The sequence below is a fragment of the Sardina pilchardus genome, chromosome 9, assembly GCF_963854185.1.
Source record: "Sardina pilchardus chromosome 9, fSarPil1.1, whole genome shotgun sequence".
NCBI lineage: Eukaryota > Metazoa > Chordata > Actinopteri > Clupeiformes > Clupeidae > Sardina > Sardina pilchardus.
Window position 1 is genome coordinate 32708191 of NC_085002.1, and position 11947 is coordinate 32720137.

Genomic DNA, 11947 nt, shown 5'->3' on the forward strand with positions numbered 1-11947 from the left:
TTACACATTTATGACAATTTACTGTAAATATGTCTGTCTTCAAGGTGTAATGTATAGCTGAAATTAATTGTAGGCCTATCAGAGTGTCACCGTCCTTATGAATTTTGTTTTTAAACAGTGACTTCTCTGTACAAAATTATTGACCGCTGGAGGTTGTAGGTAATCTTGACTGGGAGGTTAACTTTTGCCTCTCACGTTCACCCTGTGTCACTCTCCTACACTCCTGCTTTTGGTTTGCAGGCCATCTTTGAGCTGTCTCAGGGGGAACAAGACCTGATTGAGGATCTTAAACTGGCCAAGAAGGTAACATCTGCTTTCCCAATGAGTTTGCTTCCTCTTTCTATGGCCTTTGGTAGGGATGGCCTACTGTGACCGTGTTACCCTCTCAAACTGCTGTTATTGATCATTTTGAGATCATATACACTACAGCATGGGGGTAGAGGTGAAGGTCAGAGAGGACTTACGTTAAGTTAAGTGTGTTTGTCTAGGGAGCGTTTCACTTTGAATATTGTAGAAAAGTCCATTCCCTTGTCTAGAGGCGAAAGGTTCAGGAACCCATTGCCGGTGTGATTATGTGATTAGAGCACTTTTGAAGATGACATTTCTGTATTATAGATTATTTATTATTATTATATATAATATTTTGATATACTGGATTTGATTTATTTTCCATGAGCTGTAAACGGTAATCATCAAGATGAAAACAAAAAAAGGCTTAAAATATTTCAGTTTGTGTGTAATGAATCTAGATTTTTTGTAAGTTTCACTTTTTGATAAAAGATTATGGGAAAAAAATATAAAACATTTTTTTGAGATGTAGCTGCATGTGTGGAGTAACAGCCATAGTTCCCTCTTCCTCTCCTCTACAGGCGTACCATGACCCCATGCTAAAGCTGTCCATCATGACAGAGCATGAGCTGAACCAGATCTTTGGTACACTGGACTCTCTCATTCCTCTCCACGAAGGTGAGAGTCATAGACACTGGTGCTCACACACATGGACTGAATATATGGAATTGCCTTATGGAAGATATGGCGTCTTGGTCTTACAGCACAGACATGGTCACAATATCAGTCTTTCTTTCCTTCAGATCTGCTCAGTCGCTTGAGAGAAGCCCGCAAGCCTGATGGATCTACAGAGCATGTGGGACACATCCTTGTTGACTGGGTAAAACATACACACACACACACACACACACTCACACACACACACACACACAAATGCATGCATTGGGGGTGGTTGGGTGAGGTGGGGGGAGAGCAGGGATGTTTACATCAATTGAGTGCTCCTGGCTATATGCATTGACTTTCAGCCTCTCCCTGTCTATCAAATCATATGTCTGTGGTAAATTGAACACAGCGCTCCAAACTCATCCTCCATTCACCTAACTCCGCACGCAAACGTGGGGGGCACCATCTTTGTCCGCTTTATGTTTGAACTTCCCATTGAGCAGTAGGCCTACATTGAGAGTAACCTACATTACAGTACATTACTTTTGCTATACATTGAGATAGTAAGAGTTCTATCGATGACTCATCATATGCTATAGGTCAGGATTTTGGTGACTTAAGAAATTTCTGTAATAAACATTTCAAATCTGGATTTCGGAGAACACGAACTTAGGAGCAGCTGTTTTGTAATGACTTTCTAAACATAGTTACCATGGTTACCAAACAGTAACATTTTGAACAGCAAATAATCAGATAATGCATTGGGTTTGGGTAGAAAGAAAGAAAGCGCTTCAGAATATGTTATAATATGGATTGACATACTGTGCTGAGAATGGCCAATCTGTCTCTAAAATCTATCTCCATACGATACGGGAGGCCACCTGCTCTATCATATATCATATCATCTACAGTACAGCACTCACTCTGTAGAGGTGAATAGCCTTGGGTGGTGAAGTACAATCTTGCCATCTGACCTGATGGCATTTTTCGTTTCCTCCCAAGTTAGCCTCTCCATCCTCTTCTGCCGTGTTATACCAGCGAAACTAATTAGCCGTAACTAGCTGACTGGTAGTTTGAGCACAAGGCGGAAGCCTAACTTTCTAAAATGAACATGGCTTAATGAGGTGAATAGATAGACAGACATTTATCGATCCTTTTGGAAATTCATCTTGCCCCTCATATATCCCTTGTCTCTACATTTACTTCAGTAGTTCAAGCAGGGTTGCCTTTTTTCCTCTTCAGTTTTCATCTAATGGCATTGAGTGTCTTTGTTACATGTAGAGGACAGTTGTAACAGTCACCCAGATCAATTGTAACATGACGGGTGAAGTAAAGCTCACAGCAAAAGCCATACAGGGTTCAACCAAAAAGTGTCTTTCACAGTGCTAGAGAGACCAGACTAGATTTCGCTGCAGCCCTCACCCTGATCTAAAACCTTACAGTTGCACATTTTTCCCTCAAAATTAAGTTTCACCGGGTCCCTTCCCACAGGTGTATAAAATCAAGCGCCATGCAGTCTGCATTCATAAACTAGCTGCTTTATTTTGTAAACCTGTGGCAAGGGACCTGACGAAACCCATGAACAGAAACGGAAAGACTATCTTCAGTCTCACTCCCTGTTTTGTATTTGCCTGATGCACTTGTTTCTGCAGCTGCCATGTCTAGACTCCTACAACAGCTACTGCAGTAACCAGGTGGCTGCTAAAGCACTGCTGGACCATAAGAAACAGGACCACCGTGTGCACGACTTCCTGCAGCGCTGTTTACAATCTCCCTTTAGCCGCAAACTGGACCTGTGGAACTTTCTGGACATCCCACGCAGTCGTCTTGTCAAATATCCCCTCCTGCTGAAGGAGATCCTCAAACACACTCCCAATGACCACCCTGACCGTCAGCACCTGGAGGAGGCAGTGAGTATACTGTACACGGAAAGGCACCCTTAAGAGCTGTTTTACGTTAACATAACGCTTCCAAAATCCTTTTGATGGCACATAAGCTCATAACATGACGAATGGCACTTTTGTCATTTTTTTAGCGCCCCCCTAGGTGATTACCGACCAATAAACATTCTGTGTTCAGTTAGCAAAGCTGCTATGCAGGAAGTCTGAGATCTCTTTCTGCATACTGCTGTCCATATTTTGTATCGGATTTATGTTCATACTTTGTAGCAAAATAGGTCTTTGGTATTATTTGCCCTCAATGGTGCCTTCCAGGCAGCGCTGCCTTCAAGGCATTACTCCCCTCAGTTTAGGGGTAGGATGAGGGTTGAGGGGGTTAGGCTTAGGAATAGGGTAAAGGTAGTGCCTTTTAGGCTGTGCTGCCTGGAAGGTGCTGTTGGGGGCAAAACACACCATTGAGCAGCAAAATACGCATATTTAGTTTGTTTATTATCGCGATTGTCAACTGAAGGGGGACCCCGAGAGCAAATCTGTTTGTGTGCTGTTTTAATCACACACACACACTACAACAACTACAAGCACCTGAAGTGGATGTGTGGGATACACACATCTACCATAATTCACTCAAAAGCAAGCTTTATGGGACCCATCACACCAATACTGACATGTTGAAATATACCATACTGCACCCTAAAAGACAACTTTTTCAGATATAGAATAGAATAGAATATATACTTTTTTGATCCCGTGAGGGAAATTCAGTTCTCTGCACTTAACCCAATTTAACCGAATTAGTGAACACACAGCACACAGTGAACACACAGTGAGGTGAATCACACAACCCAGAGCCGTGAGCTGCCTGCCCAACCAGCGGCGCTCGGGGAGCAGTGAGGGGTTAGGTGCCTTGCTCAAGGGCACTTCAGCCGTGGACTGGTCGGGGATCGAATCGGCAACCCTTAGGTTACAAGCCCGAAGTCCTAACCAGTAGGCCACAGCTGGAAAAAGAATAATGAAAATACCAGTTGTTGGCACAAAACATATCTTTCAGTTTTATTTTATACATTTATTCATTTTATCTACACCATTTCAACACATTATATCAACAATATCAAAAAACCTTATTGGGTTACAATTGTGAAGTTGAAGAAAGCAGGGAATTATCATAATTTTAATAGAAATGGCAAACCTGTACCACTGTGTTCCACAATGTACAACTATTTCAAATCGTTTTTTCCCTTGTCTCCTTCCCCGTGTCTTTTCTTTCCTCTATAGATGAACATGATCCAAAACATTGTAGCAGAGATCAATGTCCAGACAGGGGAGTCAGAGTGCCGCTATTACAAAGAGCGTCTCTTGTACCTGGAGGACAGTCAGAGAGACCAGCTGATTGACCGCTCCCGCGTCCTCACCTGCCATGGTGACCTGAAGAACAACAGAGGAGTTGTGAGTTATTCTCTCTCTCCGTCGCTTTCTCTCTGTCCCTCTATCTCTCTCTTTCTCTTTCTCTGTGTCTCTTTCTGTCTCACACACAAGCACACTGTAATGGGCTGCTAGGCGCAGACTCACAGGATTGCATTTCCACATACAGTATATTCAAATGTGCTTTCCCATCCTCTCACTCAGAGTTAAAGAGGTATTGTGATTTTTCAAATGGGTAGAATATTCAGACTGTATAGGCTGTTTGATGGCAAAGCCTTTCACCTTTCTGGCAGCCTTTTCTCCTGTTTAATGGGTTAAATTTGTTACATAACTGCTATATCTCTGCACACACACTTGCACACTGCTCATTTTGAAATGTCTGTGTGACACGCTAACAGGCTTAAGTGTAAAGTGATGGATAGACCAAGGGGTTGAGTGAAGTGGAGTTCATGAGGTTAAAGCTGAGACACACACACATTGCTCTCTCCCCCCTCTCATGGCTCATTGGTTGTTATGTAAGCTGTCGGCTAACCATTGAGAACCCTTGCTCCAAAGGATATCCCCTAAACACACACACACACACACACACACACACACACGCACACACGTACACATACACATACATCATCCACATAACCACGCTCCCACACACATCACAGTGCCTAAGAGTTCTTTGAACATGCAGTCTCTCTCCACATCAGACATAGTTTGTGTTCCCACATTAACTGACTAATAATAGAGAAGACAGATTTGATCTTGTCATGAGGCCCAATGGTACAACTAAAAAAACCTATCAGACCCTCTCCTTGCCGGCCCTGTAATCAGGTTTGTTCCTTTTTGCCGTCCAGAACGCAAATGGGAAGCACCTGGTGAGACATTACCCTCCCAGGCCATGACGAGCTGCTACACTGATAGGAAGCGCAGCTTAGTGCTTCGTCTTCATGCTGCTTTTAATGAGGGGTTCCCATCCTTGCACAGCATGGGCCTGGCAGTAATCAGTGGGAGTAACTACAGAGAGGCTGTAATCACAGGACAAGATCCTCCAAAAAGTCTTCATCTCATGGTGGTTGAGTGGGGAATGAGTGAGGGAGGGGTGGGAGAAGGAGGGGGACAGAGCAGCATACCAGAGAAGGACAAATGAGAGAGTTTGCAGCAACTGGGTCTTTCATGTTGTGTGAAGCAGAGAGGGAAAAGGGGGTTTGATAGTTTCTTGTCTTATGGAGATGTGTATATTAATTCAGTTTATGCACCGAAGATTCTTTAGCCAGCTCAAATGTTTCCAGTGGAGCATCAGCTGTGTTTTAATGGCATCTTATGTTATATTCTACTCCTTTAGTGTTCACTCAGACACTGAATATCTTATTCATGCCTAACAGGGCAACTCTTTATTTAACTTTGACACACACATAAATCCCTCAGCTCACTCACAAGGTGCAACACTCAACTGGATCCTCGTAAACAGGTAGCTGCTACAACACAACTGAGTCTTGGCTGAAAGCCTCCCATGCCTAAATCAAATTTGAATTGCTTTTACATGCCTGTTAAAGGTCAGTTCTTTACTAAAAACCTCTCGACTCCATGAATGATACTTTACCGGTGGAGTGATGACCAAACAGCATATCCCATAATCCCATATTGATTACGGCTTCTTCATCCTCCTCCTCCTTCTGTCTATGGCAGCATATGCTCTCAAGCCTTCTAATGTGACCACAGTGTGCTAAATGCATTTGGCACTTTGTCATATTGCATTTTGAATGAAAGGCTTTAGTGATTCTTTCTTCACATGGTAATTCAGTTTTACTTCTTGTTTCAGCAACTTCATATACATTAACACCGTGGTTCTTAAGCTTTTTACAATGAGTACCACCTCAGAGAACAATTGGCTCTCCAAGTACCACCATTATGACCAGCATTAAAATACAGTAGCGTAGGGCTTTTTTCAAGGGAGATAAAAACTGGTAAACATTTTTCATTATATATATTTTTATATCATTTGAAGTGATTATTTTGTCTTCATGAACTAAACATCTTAGAGACTCCCAGAGTAGCCTACCACAACAGAGACTCCACGTACCACCAGTGATACCCGTACCACAGTTTGAGAACCACTGCATTAACAGACATGTTGACATGTACAAACATTTGGGCACCCTACTAAATCAGAATTAGAGACAGTCATGTTGTAGACATCTCGGGTTCTCGTAGATCACTCTTTGGAGCTTGTTTATGCTGTCCTCCGTGTGCAGTATTTAAAGAGACATCAACTATCAAATATCAACGATTTCCATCTATTTAGCTCCCCCTGTTGGCTGCTAGTTAAATCTCACCTTCGGTTTTATTTTTTGCTGTATTGTTTATTTACTTTATTGGATTATGTTTAGCAGTTTTAAAAAAGTAAATAGTTATGCTGTCAATTTATTATGTGTAATCTAGATTATTTGGTAGATCAGTGTTCTCTACATTTTAATTAATACAAAAAATAAAATAATATGTTTTCTTTATATAGCACCTCTCTCAAACTCAAAAGGTCTCTCTCAAAGGTGGCTTTACAAAGTTAGAGCAAGACAACACAAGACAACAAAGACAAAGCAACAAAAATATGCAATGAGTCTATGCAGTGGTGGAAGATGAGAAGTGTTCCAATTTTATCTTTCTGCTTATCAGTGTCAAATGAAGATGCTTAAGCATACAGTACTGTGCAGAAGTGTCAGTCACCCATTAGATTTGTTTTAGCAATGTTATGTGACCATCTATATAAGTACACACAGTGAGACGAAGCACACACTAACCCTGAGCAGTGAGCTGCCTGCTCAACAGCAGCGCTCAGGGAGCAGTGAGGGGTTAGGTGTCTTGCTCAAGAGCACTTAAGCCGTGGATGTGGGCGTGGGAGAGCAATGCTCAACCACTCCCCCCGCCCACATTTTTTTTACTGGTCGGAGATCGAACTGGCAACCCTTGAAGCCCTAACCAGTAGGCTACGGCTGTCTCATGTTGAATCGATACAGAAAAACAGAATGGTGGCTTGAAGTCCCTTTTCATTTCTTTCCCAGAAACTGCATGTGTTCCTGTTCCAAGAGGTGTTAGTGATCACACGTGCCATCACCCAGAGTGAGCAGCTGTGCTACCAGCTCTACCGACAGCCCATCCCTGTGCATGTGCTGGAGTATGAGGACCTGCAGGATGGAGAGATCCGCCTGGGTGGCTCCATCAGAGGGGCCTTCAGTAATAACGATAGGTGTGAGTAGACTGGCTAATGCTCATCCATCTACAGCACCTCACCTGCTTCTTAAGTCCTGTCAGGAAATGCCCCTATTGTCTATGTGCAAGTTTGTTTTATTATTATTAAAAATCAAATGCCTTATAGTCCTTTTTATGAAAGTATGTTTGAATACTGCCAGGGGATTTTAGAGAGACTGACTTTTTTATCGACTGACCATCCACAACCTCATTTCTCCTCTTCTGTCTCTTTTTTCAGCAAAGAACTTCTTCCGCTGTGGGGGCCAGCTGCAGTCCCACTGCTTCCAGGCCAGTGATGCCTTTAACAAGCAGCAGTGGCTCAACTGCATCCGGCAGGCCAAAAGTGCAGCTTCCATGGCTGCTGGAGACTCAAAGCCCTTTTCCCAGCTGTCAAGTGCCCCTTTGAGCTCCTCGGAGCCTGCGTCATCACCCCCCCACCCAGAGCCAATGGAGGGCCTGGAGCAGAATGACACTGAGCACTCACATTGTAGCATGGACATCAGCGCGGGCTTGTGCGCCCCCAAAGAACACACGGAGTCGGCAGGGGATTCTGAAGTGTGATCAGCAGTTAGCTGACTATACAGACTGTGATAGGATAGGATGTGAAGGTGGGAGTAAAGCCTCGCCATTTGCCATCCTCCTTCATTCCAAAGTGATCCATTGATATGTACATGTTCATTATTGCTGCAAAAGAGTCCCTTGTCTTTGGTGCGATATAGTCATGGTTAGGTGGCACTTCTGTTTCTTTCTTGTCTTTGTTTTCATTCTCAGTTTTGTCATCCCTGTTTGTATGAGCTGGTTATTGCATATGTCTGTCTGTCTGTCTGTCTGTCTCTCTGTCTGTCTGTCTCCATCTCCCATGTTGTCCCTATGGTGTTTGTAGGAGAGGGGCGTTATGGCTGTGGTAGTTGCACATGTGTCTTTGTAGAGGAAATGGAAGATCATTGTTGTATTAGGAGCTTGTGACACCATTGTGTCTTCACTGTCCTTCTAGGAGAAATATGATATTTTAATATTGTTGTAAAATAGTATGTGCACAATGAAATCAACTATTGCAGAGCATAGACTTCAGCTGAAGTCATATAGTATTTTTTGACAAAACAATGTTATTTTAAGTCACTGGACCCAACTTGAGGCAGACCAAACAGTAAAGATGCTTGAAATTACTAAAAATACAGTTAATCAACTGTTAGTGCAGATAGTTGGCTGAAGGCCAATTCCTGTTCTCTCTCAGGTGGATTCTTGCCGTTTCTATGTTCAGAAAATAATCAGTGTGCAATTTGTCTTTATTTGTATCAAGACATTGGGGACACACCCCAAAACAATGCCCAAGGTTAAGGAAGGAAGTTGCTTGATGTACACATGTTCTTTTTCATGCGTTTACCATAGAATGGTGTAAGGTATAGGCTATTATTCCAGAGCTAATGTTCCCTCACGGCCTTCATGGTTAAATCTTTGGCTCCGGGAATGTCCGCGGAACATTCTTTGAACCACGAATCCTTGGTTCCAGGAATGTCCACACAACTTTCTTTGAATCATGTTTAAAACTCGAGCAGAGAAAAATCTGCAGCCTAGGCTACTTGATGGGCAGATGTGATTTTATGGTTTGACAAAAACAAGCATCAAGACCTCAAGGGAACATTGTGGATAGAAATGCCCAAGAGGTTCCCTGCCAGTTGCACAAAACTATACCTGTAGGGAACATGGAACATCAGTTAAAGGATAAGAAATGTATCCTTAATATAACCATCAGGAAACCTTCTAAAAAAGTTCCCTGACAATTGCATAGAACAGGAACATTCTAGGAGCATCAGTTAAAGGATAAGAAATATATCCTTAATATAACCATCAGGGAACGTTCCCAAAAGGTCCCCTAAAAGTTGCACAAAAACAGCTGTAAGGGGATGTTCTGGAAATGTTCTCTCAAGGCTACACAACACAATACCTTTACAGGATGTTCCCATTCTTCTAAAGGTTTCTTTTTGTGTGACCTTCAGGGAACTATCAGTGAATGTTCCCAGAACATGGGATATCTGTGCCTTGTCTTGATTCATGTTGCGAAACTAATTGCAGTAAGTGAACTAGCCTAATTAACATTAGTGAAATGACTCTTTGAGCAGGTTGTTCAGAGTGTGTGAACAAACTCTCTCTTGTGCCATTTAGCCCTAAAGGCTGACATGTTGCCAGTGGATGTTCTCTCTGTCTAATGTAGCTTAGATAAACCAACCACCAACCAACTAAGATACATCATAAAAAAGTGTTTGTGCCATAAAACTTTGAATAACTTGTCAGGCCGTAGAGTGTTAAGCTAAATGTCATGTAAAAAAAAAAAAAACATTAACCAAGTGAGACCTGTACAGATAATAAAAATCCCAAATACAGTATGCTTTTAATGTTATTGTTCTTGGGATAAAATATATTAAATTTATACATTTCATTATTTATAGCTTTTTGTTAAGTCAGCCTATCCTGTTTGTTTTCTGGCTTAATTAGCTGTTGTGCGTGTCATTGTTACAGAATGTGCAAGAGTAGGGGTTTGGGGAATATTTATGATTAGATGACATGAAGAGTCGTGCATTTTCAAGAAGCCATACAGTATATGTTAGAATGCCAATGGACAAGTGAAGTGGAAAAAGTTGTGAAATATAACAGGGCAAGTACCAAATAAATTATACCAACCAGTAATCCTGAATGTTCTAGCTTTTAGTGTTTGTGTGTGCTGTCTGTGTGCTGTTTCTACTGTGTCTAAGGCCTTGAGCCCCTATATTAGATTTCAACTGATTTATCTGACAGTTCATGGCACTTGTTGGCAGGACCATGTCGATTTCTTTTTTTTTTTTTTTACAATTCAGGCTTGGTTACACGATTGTTGGTTACACATTCTCCAAGGTGTGTTCACAGCTAGTTCTATATACAGTCTATGAGTATAACTGTAACTGTGAATAGCATGATCCGTCCATTGAACGGTAATAATTTTTGTCTTACAGGAAAGAAATGCACACAAAAAAATGAATCCATTTTGCCTGAAGACATGCTGGTAAAATATTTCCCATGCTGATGAACAGTTTTTTTTATTTTTAAAGAGCAATTTGCAGGTTGATTTCAAAACTGAATTTATACTTCATCTTGTCTGAAAATCTTGTTTTAATAGCCCAGCACTAAACTCCAAGCACGGTAAATAAAAGGTACCAAAATGTAGTTTATTATCAAAGTGAAATGGTTGCTGTTCAGTGGCTTTAGTTTGAGCACATTTTTTAAGTGTTGTTTTGATGTGTTAAATGGAAGTCAATGGACCAATGGACATTTTCGAAGTGTTGTTTTGATGTGTTGAATGGAAGTCAATGAACTCGTCCCCCTCACATTGTATGGCGGCGACATCCATGGTGCTGTGGCCCATCACAGATGTTGTCACAGTACCTGTTTACCCTCTGTTACCTCACTTCCGGTTAGACGCAGAAGTTATTTTTTCACAATTTTATCACAAGATGTTGTACACTATGCTTTTAAGGGGTTTGCAACCTGCAAGTTGTTCTGTAAGGTGAGGTGTAGTTTTTACGAATTGTCAGTGCAAACTACTTCTCTTTGGCAAGAAAGAATAGAAAAATAATTAATCACAGGGGAACACCCCCTATTCCGCACAGTTAATAATGATGTCTCTAAGGGTACTGTTTTAACCTGATCAGAACCAAATGAGATGAGATGACAATGTCATTCAGTGAAGAGTGGCCTTCTTTCAACACGTTCTATTTCATTACCACCTTGTGATCTATGTGAAATTCTAATGTAAGAGTTTCTTTTTACTAAATGATTGCAAAAATATATATACACACACAGAGCTATCAGTAAGGACGATGTTTATCAGTTCAGTTTGCAACCTCGACACTTACCTGAAAATGGACTCTCCTAGGGAATTATTTCATGTTGAAAGCAGTTTGACAAAAATCCCTTGATGAATATGATGCAACTGAAAGCAATAGCAGCAGACTGTGAAAGACTTATGGTCTTCCCCTTCCCCATGTGCCATCTGGGGGACTGAGCTGTGGGAATAGACATGATGTGTTTCTTTCCACTCCTCTTCCTCTGAGGCCAGCTTGCAGAGTGGTACCTTTCTAGTGTTTTGCACAGAGCAGATGGGACAACCTTGTTACACAGTTAGAGACTAGCAATGAGCTATGGGATTGTGTTGCTCGGATTTACCCCAAAGGGGTTCTACTCCATGTTGGTGTGGCATCTTTTCACTAAACCCATCACTTCATACCTCGTGGATTGTGAATATGATCCATTATCATATTTTGTCATTTAGCAGACATTCTTTTCTAGAGTGACTAACCTAAGCAAAAATGAATGTATGTAAGTGTAATGTAGGTCCACTTATTTTGAAATACACGTAGCATACGTAGAGCTTACTTTTTGTGTACTGATCAGAGATACACTCAATCGAT

General features: G+C 41.6%; 1 protein-coding gene across 3 annotated transcripts in view; it reads left to right on the forward strand.

Moving 5' to 3' along the window:
• The window catches only part of arhgef3 (Rho guanine nucleotide exchange factor (GEF) 3), a 30913-nt gene extending 20723 nt beyond the window's left edge, over positions 1–10190 (forward strand). For all 3 annotated transcript variants that reach the window (XM_062544817.1, XM_062544816.1, XM_062544814.1), the window contains 7 exons: positions 241–303; positions 870–966; positions 1092–1168; positions 2604–2861; positions 4122–4292; positions 7319–7505; positions 7744–10190. In XM_062544817.1, the coding sequence (XP_062400801.1) occupies positions 241–303; positions 870–966; positions 1092–1168; positions 2604–2861; positions 4122–4292; positions 7319–7505; positions 7744–8066 (1176 nt within the window). In that variant the 3' untranslated portion in view covers positions 8067–10190. The remainder of the gene's footprint in view (positions 1–240; positions 304–869; positions 967–1091; positions 1169–2603; positions 2862–4121; positions 4293–7318; positions 7506–7743) is intronic.
• Positions 10191–11947: the final 1757 nt, after the last annotated feature.